Consider the following 17285-nt stretch of genomic DNA (forward strand, 5'->3'; position numbering starts at 1 on the left):
AATGCCCATTCTGACCACATTTCGTGCATATGCCCTTTTCCGAGCTTCCGCCTCCTGAATACCCGTTTCCTCCCCTAGAGGACTCAAACAAAACAAAACAAAAGAGAAAAATAGGGCCAAATGGCCCAAAAGTCGAAGACGCATCACACCTACACACTTAAACCATACTTGCCCTCAAGTATGTAGATGGATTCACAAAAGACACCAACGAAAAGAGAAGAAAGAAAAGAAATAAAGACTCAAGACACGAAACTGCACAGTTACCAGTTCAGATCAAACATGCATACATCATCTGTAATATCATACCACAAACCATTGAGCAGAAAAATCACATGTAGAGATAGCAGTTTCTCTCACACACTCAAGTGTATGGCTAAGTGTATACTCTCATACTATGCTGCATTAGCTCACCTATAGGCTTGATCACGGATTCATAGCAAGTGTTCAAATTTGTACAATTCATCAAATGGTCTTTTAAAGGTTGTAGTGGGGCATACGGAGTGGAGGTAAGGATTTCTGGATAAGTAGCTTAAAACTTGGTTCCAGTCATACCGACCTATCTTCTTCAGTACTGACACACCCACTTCATCTTCTCACTTTATTTTCAGTGGGGATTGATTTAACTTCTTCAATTCCAGCAAATTATTTGTTTCATCATTTTGTGCCCAGACCATCCTTTCTCAAGTTATGCGTTTTCACTTAGAACAATAAACTTCCCTTTATCTTTTGCATGGTGTGGAAGTCACACCTTTTCATCCATTTCAATTCAAGGGTTTACAAAAGAATTTCATTCGGCTCAAAGTGGTTTAGCAAAGGTTTATCATTTAAAGCTCAAGAAAATAATTCTGGGGCTCTAATTTGAAGAAAATTGCCCTAATCATGTAAATTATACCAACTAGCTAAAATCCATAAACAAGTTCTAGGGTTACCAAGCAACATAGTCACACAGAAAATAAATGCAATTTTGGCTCAGATCTCACAGGTGGGAGTATTCAGTATGCTCTCTACTGCTATCATGTGATCATGCTCATCATACCAACAAACCAGTCAAACCAAATAGCATGCATGAATCACCAACACCAACAACATGTGCAGACAGACTCTAACTCAAGACTCAAAAGAAAAACAAAGACTACTAGGGAGAGAAAACTTATTCATGGAGTGTGAGGACTCGGTGGAATGCATCCCGAATGTCCAACAAAATTGTCTTGGCATCAGTATAGCATTGAGATCATGTGTAGCAGCTATGGAGTGGTGGAGAGTGGGCGAATGAATTTCCCGATCCTTCAAAATGCAAAGGTCTTGCCAGTCGGGCAGACCCTGACCAATCATACTGCTGATGCGGTAATCCCTTGACCACCTACTGTATCTCCACCAGCCCCACCTACACACTTTGCTTCGCAAAGTGGGTTTTGATCTTCAATGCATAGGATCCAGCTCAACTCATCTGCATGGTTAGTCCTCCAAGAAACACAAAACACAAGAAAACAAAAGAAAAATGATATAAAGCAGTAATGGTCATACCAACGACCTTATTCTGGGTTGCCTCCCAGTCAGCGCTCTTGTTTATTGTCTTGAGCTCGACGTTGTCCATTCCCTCATGCAACATAGGGTTTTACGAGAAAACCTTTCTCCATCATCGGTATGCCTGGATCAAAGACTCGCTTTCCAATTTCCTTGCTCACTCCAGCACTACCGTATGCCTTGCTCCATTCCTCATGGTCTTGTTGCATCTTTGGTTCAACTTCATCTTCAGATCGAGATGGTCCAACCTTGTTTCCTGGGGTTTCCTGGGTGAGTTCCTCCAAAAAGTATGATTCCAGCCACTCTTCTTGTTTGGCAGCATCAGTAAGATCTTTCAGCAACTCCTTCTCTGGTATGACCGCCACCACAGATTCTGACTTTCCAGCCCTTTCCATTCTTGCCTTCTTCTCCAAATGGCTGGCATTTTGAGTTAGTGGCCGTTTTTGATTATTTATTTTCTCCAAGATATTCGGCCAAGGCGGTGCGGTAGTTGGCAGTTTATGGGCAATCTCCTCTGTATGGGCTTCTCTGACAGATTCTTTAGATGTCGGTATGCCTTTTTCGGTTGATTTAACTACAGTGCCTGGCGTCTTAGGCATACTGACATGCCAATTTTCTGAATTATTCTCCTCTTGCAATGTTTCTCCATCAGCTTCTTCGGTCAGATCAATCCCGGCCTTTGTTTCAGACTCGAAGAGTTCAGCATCCTTGGCGATAGCTTCCATTAACTCCTTCCAAGTTGGTTTTTTTTGTGGTTCTGGTTGGGAGGAGGGTGTCTGCGGTATGCCCTGTACTGGAAGCAGTTGTTGATTATTCCATTCTCCATATCCCCATTGGGAACTTGGATCTTCACTCCATTCAACGTTGTAAGAGTGAGAGAATGGATCATACTTCTCGTGCTGGTCATCATTTTCTCCCATGGCAACATCTTCAATTGGTCCACCCCCTTGGGAGAGAGGGTATCCATCAGTCTGATGCTCGGTCATGTGGTCTGGGCCACACTGACGAACATTCTCCGGTGTGATCAAGACTGGTGTGATCAAGACTGCTACGAGTTGTTTGAGCTCCATGATCTCCTTCTTCAACTCGTTGAGGTTGCCATTCTCCACATTCTTTGGTACTTCCAGATTGCATTCATATGCTCCCAACTCTGTGGTCATACATTCAATGACTTGCAAAACATCTTTGGGTGTCTTGTCAAACATCGAACCTCCACATGCCGCAATAACGAGTTTTCTCTCGTACTTCTTGAGTCCCGTTATGAAGTGCTCCACCAAATTATATTCAGGAATTTGATGGTGTGGGCATTCTTCCAATAACCCTTTGAATCGGCTCCAATACTCGTTCAATGATTCGAGCTCTCCTTGTGTGATGTTCTGTATGGTCCTCCTCATACTGAAGACCTTTGCTGCTTAGTAATACCTCTCCAGGAACTTTTGTTGCATCTCAGCCCATGTGGTCACACTGCCAGCGGTCAAGCCATAGTACCATTTCCTTGCACTACCTTGTAGTGTGAAAGGAAACAATAGCAACCTGATGTATTCTCCCATGGACGCCTGGTTATCCTCCGTAGAGCATATCATCTCGAAGTCTCGGAGATGTGTGATTGGATCATCTTCAAGCATGCCATGGAATTTGGACATGAGTTGGATCAGGTCTGTCTTCAGCTCATACCGGCCTTCGATGGTCGGTAAGGTTATACCGCTGGGCTTCAGGTTCAGGTCAGCCGGGAATGCCAACTGACGCATGGTCTGCGGGGCAACAATTACCATCCCGCGTCTCGCCGTACCGCGTTGCACAGTAAGCGGAAGATGAAAAGTGAAGAGTAAAATTGTTGCGCGTCACTCCCCGGCAACGGCGCCAATTTGATACGACGCGCGCGCCCGTCGCCCGACGCGCGGTATCAAAAATAATTTTGTGTATGCCCCAGACGGACAGTACACGCTCCTATTGCTCGCAACCAAAGAACAGTCTTAGCAGCAAGTATAGGGTCGATCCCACGGAGAGTGAGGAACTACTTTACTCTTCGAGTGCACAAATTGAGTTGTCACGGTCTCAACCTGTTTATCTGCACAAGTAAACTTAAACAAAGATCAAATATAACAAGGGGTAAGGTTTACGGTTAGGTCATAACTGTTGTCAATATTTATTTCGGTCATAGGCATACTGATGATCCGTCCATGATCCATATAGACTCAAGGCGTGGCCCAAAGACATTGGGGCGTTTCAAGAGGCTATACTTCACATTTAGGATGGTTGATCCCATTGTGGTCACTTGGTCTGAAGGTCACACATTCCCCGATCACTAGGGGTGTAAATGAGCCGAGTCGAGTCGAGTATTGACATACTCGAGCTCGAGCTCGAGCTCGGTCTATATGTATCAAGCTCGAGCTCGAGCTCGACTCGCTCGAGTTTGAGATTTTTGAGCTCGAGCTCGACTCGATTGCATATTCGATGAGCTCGAGCTCGACTCGGTCCGGCTCGATTATTGAATCTTAATCGAACTCGAGCTCATTTAGGCTCGGTGAGCTCGAGCTCGTTTAAGCTCGTCTCATACATGCTTCAACAAATTGTATATATTATGAGCTATATTAGTAATTAAGCTATAATATAGGGATAAAATCGTAATTTGTTTGAAAGCTCGATTACGCTTGCGAGCCTAACGAGTCGAGTATGATGAAACTCGAACTCGGGCTCGATACCTAGTCGAGTAGCTCGAGCTCGAGCTCGACTCGACTTATACCGAGTTGATTTCGAGTAATTTTTGAGTCGATCCCGAGTAGCTCGCGAGCTAGCTCGACTCACTTACACCCCTACCGGTCACAAGGCAGTGCTTCACTTCTCCTTAGATGGTAGTCATACCCGTTACTCACCAAGTATGGCCCTCATCAACCTTCTCTCCCGAGGTCCCCAACTCCGCACTTTGAGTGACACATGCCTCCTGGACACAACCATTTCTGGCTTTGTCAGCCGACCAGTCATAGACATGCTACGGCGCCGAGATTTCTTTCCTTGTTTGATAACCATGGCTTGATGCCCCGTCACAGTTGATGGATAGTCTCTAGAGAAGCCCAAGACTGAGGAAGGACAGTGTATCCCATCAATCCTTTCCCCACCTTCCGGATCTACAACGCCTTTTGTTGACGCTGCTCAGCTACTCAGTCGTGGGTATACCGGTTGTCACGCCCTGGTATACCCTGGCCTTTGCTTAACACGAACAGCGTTTTACCGAACGGAGATCACCCGTTAGGCCCCTACTACCCATGGTTTCGAACAGATCCTTCCGGAACCACGAGACTCAACCGAAAGAACAAATGCCTCACGAATGTTTACATATTGACAACAATCATTTCCACCCCTTAAACCTCACCAAGGGAACTACTCACATATAATGGAAAACATAAATGCAAAATAAAATAAACACATGAATGAAAGGAAATTTGAAATACTTGATATAAAAATAACTAAGGCAACAACCTTGGCTTTGTTCGTCACAACGGAATTGAAATACGAAAAGCAACTAAATTGTTTGGTGCGAAAAATATAAAAGAACTAAAAGTAAATTGTTTTCTTGGTGAACTAACAAAAGTCTAAGTCTAGAAGAGCACTAAAAACTGATGTGTAAGTGTAAAAATTCGTGCATTCCCCTCAAACTACTAAAACTCTAAAAACTGCTGTCAAACTCCTCTAACTGCCCTCTGCCAGCCACACATGCTGAAGTTTATATAGCGATTCGGTAAACCCTAGCCGGCAGACCAAATCTGGCAGATTATTTCCTTCCATATTTAGCTTGATCCTTGCTTTGATTTGATAGATAATGGATCTCCAGCGGATTTGGGGTTGATTCCACATTATTCCAGATCCTTCCATTGCTAGAATTCGCCAGAATCTTCCATGCAATCTCCTTCACACGTCTTTCCATATATAGCTCCAGCTGCTGACTGTTGTTGACGGGAATGGTCATACTAGCTTCTTTCTTCGGTTGGCCTCATACCAGGTGGTACACTTCGAACGTTCCCGCGCCTCGAATGGTTCTGAGGGGTACTTCGTCGAGCTCTCTTCCTGGTTCATGTATAGCTCATCTGTGCTGACTGCGACTGTTGTTATGGCCTTACCAACTGCTTCCTTCGGTTAGCCTTACACCAGGTGGTACACTTCGGAGATTCCCGCACCTCGAATGGTTCTGAGGGGTACTTCGCCGAGCTCTCTTCCTGATAAGTTTCACTTCTGGAAGTTTGGATAGTTTTGTTCCGGTAATGCCTATTCTGACCACATTTCGTGCATATGCCCTTTTCCGAGCTTCCTCCTCCTGAATACATGTTTTCTCCCCTAGAGGACTCAAACAAAACAAAAGAAAGAGAAAAATAGGGCCAAATGGCTCAAAAGTCGAAGACGCATCACACCCCTCGGGTCTTCCATGCTCTGTGCAGGGTATTATTTCTGTTCAACCGTAAGCCACGAAAGTTGGTTGCACCCCCCGGGTCCTCCATGCTCCGTGCAGGGTATTATTTCTGTTCAACCGTAGGCCATGAAAGTTGGTTGCACCCCCCGGGTCTTCCATGCTCCGTGCAGGGTATTACTTCTGTTCAACCGTAAGCCACGAAAGTTGATTGCACCCCCCGGGTCTTCCATGCTCCGTGCAGGGTATTATTTCTGTTCAATCGTAAGCCGCGAAAGTTGGTTGCACCCTCCGGGTCTCCCATGCTCCGCGCAGAGTATTCTAACAATCAAGAAGGGAAGCAGCAAAGGAATGCTTGGATGGGAAACAGCAGCGAAGTCCTCGCCATAGGAATCAGCAAAATCCTCGCCAGAGGAGTCAGCGAAATCCTCGCCCGAGGAATCAGTGAAATCCTCGCCAGAGGAGTCAGCGAAGTCCTCGCCAGAGGAGTCAGCGAAATCCTCGCCAGAGGAATCAGTGAAATCCTCGCCAGAGGAGTCAGCGAAATCCTCGCTAGAGGAGTCAGCGAAATCCTCGCCAGAGGAGTCAGCGAAATCCTTGCCAGAGGAGTCAGCGAAATCCTCAAAAAGCGGAGTCAGAGAAATTACGGCAACACCAGTCAACGAATGCAAAGATGTCATAAGGAAACCATCAACCATATCAAAATCAGAGAAATCCAATCTGAGGAGTCAGAGAAATCATCAGAGGAGGAGTTAACAAAAATTCTAAAGATAAATTTCAGCACTTTGATTAAAGGGATAAACATGCCATTTCACGAGAAGGAAATCTAACTTGGAATTACAATTCCAAAGTCAATGGGAAAATGCTTATGTTTGCTTTCTTACAATATTAGAACTCTTATGTCTTCATGATTTGCAGGGATCAAGGAAAACAGCACAGCACTGGCTTTAACAATACTTCGCTGGTTGAACACGAAGAATACCCGGTTCAACCAGACTAGGGGGGAGTAGCTGATGAGGAGTTATATATGCGGAACAGAGGAATGTCTTTACCAGGGGAATCACGTGGAGCAGCGAGATAGCTCTCGCCAGAGGAATCATCCTCGCCAGAGGAATCGCCAGAAACGCGGGGAAATCTCCCGCGTGAAGGCGATTTTACTATTATGCCCCCGACCACGCAAGGCGCATGCTCCAGCGTTGATTTTACTATTTTACCCTCCACATGTAATCTATAAATAGTGGCATACGTGCTCCTTTGTGGGGGATGCTATCTTTCACTATCAAGCCGCAACTTTACGATCGGATCGGATCAATTCATTCTCATCACTTGTAAGCTGTGAAATACTCTCTCAATTATAGTGGAAAACCCCCAAAAAACCACCGTGGACGTAGGTCTTCTCGACCGAACCACGTAAATCTTGTCTCCTTTATTGCTTTCTAGTTTAGGTGTTGGTTTCATGCTTTACCAGTGTTTATTTCTGATTATTAACTTAAATAATTTCTAATTACTCATTCACATTAAAAATTAAGAAATTATATTACAAAAGTTGTAATAATCTTTTTTTTTAGTCAATATATGAAAGTAGTCATTTTGTTTTAGTAAACTTAAAATTTATCCATTCAAATAATTTTTTTAAAAATTACCCACTTTTTTATGTTAAATGACTAAATTGCCCTTAAGATTAAAATTAAAAAACTACCCACACTAAATCCATATCTCTTTTTTCTCGGTCTCTCTCTCTCTTCTTCCCCCCCCACCCGCGCTCTTACTCTTTCTCTTTCTCTCTCTCTCGTCCTCATCGCTCGTCCGTCACTGCCTTCGTCGTCATCGTCGTTCGCAACAGAGTAGCGATTCCGGCGGCGTGGTGGTCGCAACACCACTGCTAGCGAAGATCTCCCTCTTTATCTCTCTGGCGGACAGATCAAAGCTGCACTGATTCATTGGATTAGTCACTGATCGTCGGCTGGAATTAAGGCTTCGGTTGGTGGAATTGGACTTGGGTGAGATGGTGGATTTTGCTGCATTATTGGAGGGGTTTGGAATTTTTAAGGTGGAGATTAGGGCTTTTTATTGTGGAAAAGAATTAAGCTCCTCTCTTCAATTCTTTTTCCCGCCCGCTTCTAGTTACACCCATGAATCCATGAAATGAATTCTTGTTCCTTTCTAGATTGAATGGATAGTGAGAGAAAATTGATATACCATGAGAGGCAAAGATTACAATTCTGCTCAATTGCTTTTTTCCCGGTAAATGCATTGCTGCATTTAACACTATGTTTCAGAAAGACTGTTGTGTAGTTGATTTGTTAGGCGCTTTACATTTCATTATTTCAGACATCTTCATCTGTATTTTTCTTCTTTTCATTTAAAAAAAAGTATTGTGGAAAAGAATCAAAATTTACAAGTTTTCAAGTTTTCACCATATTGTTGTGCTACAATATTTTTACAATGCCAAAAAAGCTATGCAGCCCGAAATATTGATAATAAATTATACTCCCTTCGTCCCATTAAAGTTGGCCACATTTTTTTCGCTATGGAGATCAAGAAGGAAATTGTTATGTATTAATTAAGTGTGGTCCAATAAAATTAAAGAGTTAATTAGATATGGTCCACATTCTACTTCTCACTGCAGCTGCCGGCAACGGCGACAGCGACAGCGGCGGTCGTCCCAAAAACCAAAAAATTCCTTGTCGCTGATAATCGCATAGCCAAAAATCAAAAACCAGAAAATAATTCCAATTTTTCTCAATTTCCTCAATCCAATTTTCACCAAAAAATCAATTCAAACCATGGTGGCTGTGTTCATTTTGTTTCAGAGAGAAGAAATGGAGGTTGAGGGAGATGACCGGCGGCCTCACCACCGCCGGCAAACAACCAAGACGCCGGCAACTGGAGCCCTAGGCCCCCACATCTGGGCGACGACGCCAGCGCCGGTGTTTGCCCCTCGCCCCTCACCCAAATCGGCGCACAGGCTAGCCCTAGCCCCCAAATCGGCTCACGACCTCATGCATTTGGGCGGCGAGCTTCGAACCCCCGAATCGCCCAAGGATGCGACGGTGAGAGGGAGGGGGAGAGAGATCATGAGATCTGTAACGAAAGAGAGAGGGAGAGAGCAGAGGCGAGTGAGAGGGTTTTCAGGGGGCGGGGCGGCGGTCGGCACTGTCGTTGTCCGCTGGAGAAGAAGAGAGAAGGGGGAGGGCGAAGGAGAAGAAGAGAGAAGTGGTGTTTGACTGTTTATGTGTGTTTGTGTGTGTCTGTGGGTGTGTTTAAGGATTTAGGTTTAATTATAAAACTTAATTAAATTAACTAATTAAGCTTAATTAACTAGTAAATAATTCCATTTTAGGAAAGTGGCCAACAATAGTGGGAGAAACAAAAAAGGAAATGTGGAAAACTTTAATGGGATAGAGGGAGTATATTTTGAATGTAATGTGTTAATAGCTCTCTCTCTTCTTTTGGGTGACTTCTTGTGGCTGGGGTATTGAAAATTGATTAATGTTCTTGAATTCACGACTAGATTTATGAATTCACAACTTAATGTTCTTGAATTTACAACCAAATTTATGAATTCACAACTAAAACTAGAATTCACAATCTGCTCGATGAATTCACAACTGAATCGTTAGTGTTGGTTGTGAATTCGAGTTTTAAAACTCGAATTCACAACTAGTTGTTTTGGTTGTGAATTCAAAACTTTAAAATTCAAATTCGCGACTACTTGAATTCACAACCAAAATAAATCTTGATTGTGAATTCGAGTTTTAAAGCTCGAATTCGCAACTAGTTGTTTTGGTTGTGAATTCAAACTTTAAAATTCAAATTCACGACTACTTGAATTCACAATCAAAATAAATCCTGGTTGTGAATTCGAGTTTTAAAGTTTGAATTCATAACTGATTGTTTTGGTTGTGAATTCAAATTTTAAAATTCAAATTCACGATTACTTGAATTCACAACTAAAAGGTTGTGAATTCGACTGGTTGTGAAATGAGCGAATTTTTTAAAGAGTAGTGTTTAAATTTTTATATGCAAGGGTAAAATAGTAAGTGTGAGTATTTTTAAAAAAATTTATTTTAATAGATACTTTTAAAATTTACTAAAAAAAATAAGCTATTTTCAAAATTCGCTCTTTTTTTTCTCAAGTTCTAAAATATTATGGACCACATAAAATGGAAGGGATTTTTTTTTTTTTTGGAGACGAATAGAAGGGAGTTCTTAATTGCGGCAATAGCTTTTCTAATTTGATTCGATTTAACGTAAGATTCGTCAGCAAAATTCTGGAAAAGGGTTTGGGCCCCACTTACCGTCTTCGCGAATAGGAAATTGTGAGAGAGAAGGAGGTGTTTGATGATCAGGAAGAGACCGCGCCAGCGACGCCATCGACTTACAATCACACAACAATTGCTCCTTCTTCCCCGTGAATTCCGAGTTTTTCATTACAAATATCACTCGCAGACTCGCTTACGATTCATTCTTTTTCTTCGACTACTCCTGCATCGCCTAATCACTGCTCCATAACTGAATTGGATTTGGAATCAATTGGAATTGGAACTTCAACGGCCGCTGTCAATTCCTTCCTCTGTAATTTATTCTTTCCTTTCTTTTTCAATTTCCTCTCCCTATATTCTTCTATCTTCTTGAGTCGGCAGGTGAATTTTGGTATTGATTGATCCAGAATCTTTCTTAGATCATAATTGCAATACGTGCCAATTCGTTATTGTCTCAAGTCAACTGTAGAGATAGAGATTTATTCTCTCGACGATGGAAGGGGTGCAGAGGTTACTGATCGAGGTCCTAACCGAGCCCCAAAAGGGCGGCCAGTCAGTTCTTGGTACAATGAAGGTTGCGGTTCTGCCCATAGCCAAAGTTTTTACCATGTGCTTTCTGGGCCTTCTTATGGCTTCCAAGTATGTTAATATCTTGCCTTCTAATGGCAGAAAGCTCTTAAATGGGGTAACCGACTTTTATTTCTTTCACAATTCTTGACTTCACACATGATTTTCTATTCAAAACTAAATGTGAAATTTCACACAATTTACTTCTTGCAGCTGGTCTTCTCACTTCTGCTCCCATGTTTGATATTTTCGCAATTGGGACAAGCAATAACTTTTGAGAAAATGATTGAATGGTAAGAATTTGAGTTTGTGAACAAATTTTAGAAATAACTATTATAAGTGCTCATTCAACATTCTCGTTTTGCAGGTGGTTCATTCCTGTCAATGTTGTGATTGCCTCTATAACAGGCTCCATTATAGGTTTTGTTATTGCATCCATTGTCCGTCCTCCTTACCCATACTTCAAGTTTACAATAGTACAAATTGGAATAGGTAAGTACTCAGTGCTGTACCTTTCTGTAATTATGAGTGGAGGACACAAATAGTTGTATCTCAAGTTATTTTCTGGTTCAGGTGTACTCTCTTTTGCAATTGTATCATCCATGGTACATTGATAGGTGAATATTTTACTACGACAGGTAGATGATGGCATGATGAATGTGGTACTATAGATGCACCGTAGAACATATTGGATACACTTCCTCTCTAATGGACTAGATTAAGTTTTCCATATCTATGCTTTATGAAATTCCTCATGCAACTTCTGTGTAGAAAAAGATGATACATCAATGCTTGAAGGTAGCTCAACTTGTTCTGTTGGAATAAAAGTAATGCTTAAAAATAATACAGGATGATTGGCTACACTAGTAGTCATATGGTATATGAATACCATCTCTTGAAAACAAAGCCAGAGAAAGTCCTAGTGTCTGCGTTGGAACTAACTGAAACTACCAACGAATAATACAAAGAAGACAAATTTGCAAAGTTGATAAGACCAGGATGTCAAACAATACTTTGCTTCTATACTTACCCAGAGGAATTAATTTTAAACTGTTAACTTGCAGCCTTTTTTACATCAAAAGTCCAATTATGATGAATGTCAATGGTTTCTCCTCTCCTAACACACATTGGCTAGATATTAAAAAAAAATTCCCTTCGATTTATGATTTCTGATAATTCATGCTTTGTAATGGATTCCAGCATGTTAACCTGGGTCCTCTAAATCATTTCCATTATTTTCAGGGAATATTGGGAATGTGCCTCTTGTCTTGATTGCTGCATTATGTCGAGATAAATCAAATCCATTTGGTGACACTGATAAATGTTCTCAAGATGGAAATGCTTACATCTCATTTGGCCAATGGGTAAGTTGTTCTCACAGTTGAGGATCTCTGGATTACTTCTGGTCGTATTTAGCAAGTTCTCCCACCTAGGAAGTCAATACATTTGGCAAACTTTTACAGCTGTATATTCGTATATGTCTTCTACTCATGTTAATATCATGCATTATGCTTTCTTGAAAGAGCCTATCAAATCATTTTTGTAGTAATGTTTGAAAAAGTAGAAGTTAGATATTTGTCTGACAGAAGACAAACTGTTATTGATCTGATGCTCTTTGTTATAACCACTCTGCACAGTTCTAGCACTTCTTTGCAAAGGATCTCAAAATTTGTTTCTCTCACAGGTTGGCGCAATTATCCTGTATACGTATGTTTTTCAAATGCTTGCCCCTCCTCCTGGTGGATATGATGCTGAAGATGGAAATCTAACCTTGAAGAATTCTGCAAGAAATAGCCCTAGAGCACTTGCTAGTGATGATTCTCCTGAGCGACTTCCCTTGCTCGCTGAGGAGGCAACACCAGTTTATTCAAGTTCCACCAAAAAAGACAAAGTGAGAACTTACGGAATACCTATTCTGCATAGAATGGAACTTCATGTATGCATATGTCAATTTGACCATTATATTGGCTCCATATTGGCGTTTTGGAAAGACCTCATAGTTTATAGGTTTTAAAATCTATTGATCCTGCTAAATCACTACTTCATAGTCTCCCGAACTTCTAGGATGAAGGATATGGATTCAGCTTCAATCTTCTGTAATTCCTCTTTGTCTACTGTTAAATCATTGCTAATTTGGTGTGGACTTTTCACATAGAGGATATCAGCAATGGTAGTCAAACCTAGATATAAGATATATGGTCTACCATGCACCTAAGTTTCACTGCATTGGACCTACTATATAAATTCTGATGAGCAACTAGACATGCAACCGCATTTACTTTACTAGTTTGCTACTTAATCTCTGACCTCATGTTTCCCTCCGTGCAGATCAAAGATTTTCTGAAATATATTTATGAAAAACTGAAGCTCAAGCAAATTGTTCAACCACCAATTATTGCTTCCGTAAGTCTATTTCCTTCAATATTTCCTTGTTTGCTTGCTGATTCAGGGTATTCCTATTTGCAAATGTAATTTCAACCTATATCTCATATCTCTTTGAATCTCTTTTGTCCATATAGTTTCTAGCTTAAGTAATCCAATTTTTACAATCATACTATAATCCATGAGCACTAGCTAATAGAAAAAGTTGTTGCATATTGTTGTCTTATTTTTGCTTATGGCGTATAATATATGTGGAATTTCCACCTTCCTTACAATCTTAATTTTTTTACAGGTCGTCGCGATATTCATTGGGTGTGTTCCTTTCTTAAAGAAATTAATATTCACCCCAGATGCTCCTCTCTACTTTTTTACAGACAGCTGCTTGATTCTTGGGTATGTTCTCCCTCCATGGAATGAGGTTGTTTGATTAATCTTTGTTGATACGTTGGTTAGGGCATTTTCTATTAACCAATTTGTGTTTGTTGTGCATTCTCTCTAAAAGAACATTCATCTGTAGTCAAGTGGGTTTGATTCAATGGCACTAGATTAAATATGGGAGGATGGGGCCAGCGTGTGTATTGTTGATGAATGATTGTAAGTTGGTGATTATATTCTGATGGTATTTTTTGTTATCAGAGAAGCAATGATCCCATGCATACTGTTGGCTTTAGGAGGCAACCTCGTTGATGGTAAGATTCTACATCAGTTATCTATAATTTGCCTAGTCCTATTCCTATCATCATCAGCATATCCTTGCTATGGCATGATACGAGAAATGACTGCATATGTATGTTGCTATGCAGGGCCAGGGCGAGGGAGCGCAAAAATTGGTATGCGGACAACTGCAGCCATTGTGTTTGGGAGATTGTGCTTGGTTCCTCCAACTGGACTAGGTGTTGTCATGTTGGCTGATAAACTGGGATTCCTGCCCCCCGGTGATAAAATGTTCAGATTTGTGCTCCTACTCCAACACACAATGCCTACTTCTGTGCTTGCAGGTAAGCCTTATTATTTGATTGATCAATCACACATTCTTGCTCGTGTTTGACACTCTTTCATTAATTCGTATTTACAGGGGCTGTTGCCAATCTACGAGGATGTGGGAAGGAGGCTGCATCCGTCCTGTTTTGGGTTCACATTTTTGCTGTTTTTTCAATGGCTGGTTGGATTATTCTTTACATCAACATATTATTTTGAGGTGTACAACTCACCTTGGGCTTCGAAAATCAAGGCTATAGTTTTTTAAACTGCCAATTGTGAGGATATGTGTATAGGTGGTTCTTTGACAGATCACTCACTACAAGTGAAAAATACCTGTGCAGTGTAAATGCTTCATTTGTATCGACTTTCTATTCATTTTATATGAATACATGATGAAATTTTCCAAACCCCAAATTTCTTGACTATAGCAATAATCTTGGATCAGCATATAACACAGAAAATACAAGGAGGAGTAGATGAAATATAAATACAGAATAAGTAGTCTAAGATGAAACATAAAAAGCATATACAACAGACATAACTCTTAAGTAATTCATAAAAAAGGCCATTGATAATGCTGGATTGAGCTTGGTTAGAAAAACGACCACCATCTCCTGTGGTTATTATCCCGACGGCAAGGAGGTGGCCCACTTGGGCACAATCTAGCTGCAGAAGAATCGCCAAACCACAGAATGAGAGATATGCCAAGAATACTGACAATTGGAGCAGCAAGGAAGAACCATCTATTTCTTGGAGCGTCCCCTGCACCTGCATCAACCTCAAGTTGAGAGAGTTGATCCACTACAGCTGCATCATCCAAAGAAGTATCGTCAATCAAGCGATGCTCATGCTCATGGATATCATCAACTATCCCATGTCTTTCTTTTTCATCAGTTGGAAGCTCATAGCGGCAAAGCGGGCATGTATTTCTTGCAGCTAACCACGGCAAGATGCAGGAAGGGTGATAGATGTGCAAACAGGGAAGCTGATTGACAAGAATGCCAAGAGTGAAGGAGTCCTTGCAGATTGCACACTCCTGCTGCTTGTTGTCTCCATTAATGGTGAGACATGGCAGATTGTTTATATACGATAGAGAAGCAGGAGGTGCCCCTCTCCTTGAACTTTCACTTTCAGCAAGATGATCGAGAAGATCTTCAAAGCCTCTGGCATCAAGATAATCCCCCGAATTCCCAACATAAGACTCTTCCAAATTGGTTAACAAGTCGCCAGTGTGTGCTTGTATCCGCTGGCGTATACTGAGAGGAAATGTACCCATAACTCGAGGGGGGCTGCGCCAATTGATGAACACATTTGGCTGAGCTTCAGCTTCACTGTCATCTTCCGAATTCCATTGGAAAGTACCAGCATTCATGGGGTCGATATCATTATCACTATCACTGTCTATCTCGCTCCGAGCATCAACTGAAGCATCGGAGTCACTATCATGAACAGCCCTATATCTCCTAAAGCTAGCATTGGACTCAGACTCACCATAGAGAGAATCAAAACCCTCACTTTCGGTATCAGACAAGACTCTCCTCCATCTTCTAGATCCACTTTGGCTTTGCCGCACTCCTTCCACAGAATGAGCATCGTCACTGGAGGGGTTTTGCCGTGCTGCGAGGCTGATCATTTGTGAAAATTGCTGCGAGAACATACTCTCCATGGACTCAGAGCTGTCGAATCTTCTCCTTGATACACTCCTTCTCCTACGATACACATCAGGCGAGGCCGAGGCCGAGGCCGTGTCGAAATCTTCCAGCAACAAAAATTTGCAATCACCGCATACACTGATAGCGTCAATCTCGTCAGCCTCATTGTCCGATGAAAGAATTCTATGGCATAAAGCACAAGAGGAGGAATCCCCCAAATTACTCCGAGATTCCATATCCATTCACAACTGCAGATCACAACACAACATATAACTGAAAATGAATAGATTCATCTAGGTCACAGATCGGAAATGAACATAATTAGAATTCAACGACCAAAATGCATCATCCTTAATTGCTCAAAACCTCATTCACAATCAATAATCGGAAAGATTAAAGCGTTGAAGAAAATTCGAGGTCGGAGTAGGGCAGCTAGATCCGATTGGGGGCGGTGGAGAGAGAGAGCGCGATATACCTGATACATAGATATGGTGGTGGTGGGCGACGGAAGACCAAAAGCACTGTGAATGAGAAAGAAGAAAAAAAAGGAACGGAGGTAGAAATGAAAAGATAAAGAGGGAAAGAAAAAGCCAGAAATTGACAAATTCAGGAATAAATGGTGGTTGAGTTGTGCGACTTACTGACCCTTTTGCTACTTCTAACACGTCATTATAAATATAAATATCAAATTAATTAAAAAACAATGTAGTAAAATGATCAGTAAAATGATCATAATGAATATTGAAAATCAATTTTTGACCCCTAATCTTAAAATATCAAAATATGACCATTAATTAGGTGGTATATCTAATTTGCCCTTTTTACTCGGCCGCTGGGATGATTGCGCGACCGCTGAATGATTGCGCGGCCGCTGAAAGCTTATGGGTGAGTTGCGCGCTCGCGGGGAAAAACCAGCGCTCACTGCGCGTACGGCACTTATGGCACTAATAGTGTCATAAGTACCATACGCATCATTTTAATACTTGGTTTTATTTTGGATTTTCGTTGGCACTTATGACACTAATATAGTGTCATAAGTGCCAAAAGAATCATTTTAAACACTTCCCCGTAGGATTTAGATGTTTCATTTAGGGTTTAGATGTTTCATTTAGGGTTTAGATTATCCATTTAGAGTTTAAATGTTCGATTTAGGGTTTAGATGATCCATTTATGATTTTTTGATTCTATTACTGTTATTTTCGTTGCACGTATTAGTGCCATAAGTGTCAAAATGACCATTTTACTTGGTTTTATTTTGGATTTCCGTTGGCACTTATGGCAAAATAAAATATTGGCACTTATGGCACTAATAGTGTCATAAGTGCCTAACCCGACCCGGCACGCGACCCGCGTGCCTGATCCTACCCGGTCCGCCTCATTAAGGATAAAAACATCCGAATCAATAAAAATGGCCAAATTTTATCTTTTTTCAATGTGTGACCATAAATTGTGTTTTATGCTTCATTTTGGCTACTTCAAAATTTTACTCATTAATTAATTTATCTTTATTTTATT

The 17285-nt window shown here is 41.4% G+C and overlaps 2 protein-coding genes across 4 annotated transcripts; one reads left to right on the forward strand and one right to left on the reverse strand.

Annotated features, from left to right (window-relative positions):
- Positions 1–10118: 10118 nt before the first annotated feature.
- On the forward strand, positions 10119–14525 carry LOC131019806 (protein PIN-LIKES 6). Of its 2 annotated transcripts, none has more exons than XM_057948399.1 (11): positions 10119–10501; positions 10608–10873; positions 10969–11048; positions 11123–11247; positions 11998–12119; positions 12440–12646; positions 13084–13158; positions 13430–13530; positions 13774–13826; positions 13941–14135; positions 14213–14525. In XM_057948399.1, the coding sequence occupies exons 2-11, from the start codon at positions 10682–10684 to the stop codon at positions 14332–14334; spliced, it is 1272 nt and encodes a 423-aa protein (XP_057804382.1). In that variant the 5' UTR covers positions 10119–10501; positions 10608–10681; the 3' UTR covers positions 14335–14525. The 2 variants fall into 2 exon arrangements, with proteins under 2 accessions (XP_057804382.1, XP_057804381.1); XM_057948398.1 differs by having other exon boundaries at positions 10147–10501; positions 10596–10873.
- LOC131019805 (uncharacterized) lies at positions 14517–16417 on the reverse strand. Of its 2 annotated transcripts, none has more exons than XM_057948396.1 (2): positions 16246–16417; positions 14517–16018 (listed from the first exon to the last, which is right to left on the reverse strand). In XM_057948396.1, exon 2 carries the CDS (start codon positions 16010–16012, stop codon positions 14711–14713), a length of 1302 nt encoding a protein of 433 aa, XP_057804379.1. In that variant the 5' UTR covers positions 16013–16018; positions 16246–16417; the 3' UTR covers positions 14517–14710. The 2 variants fall into 2 exon arrangements, with proteins under 2 accessions (XP_057804379.1, XP_057804380.1); XM_057948397.1 differs by having other exon boundaries at positions 16137–16395.
- Positions 16418–17285: the final 868 nt, after the last annotated feature.

Source organism: Salvia miltiorrhiza, chromosome 4 (assembly GCF_028751815.1).
Source record: "Salvia miltiorrhiza cultivar Shanhuang (shh) chromosome 4, IMPLAD_Smil_shh, whole genome shotgun sequence".
NCBI classification, from domain to species: Eukaryota; Viridiplantae; Streptophyta; class Magnoliopsida; order Lamiales; family Lamiaceae; genus Salvia; species Salvia miltiorrhiza.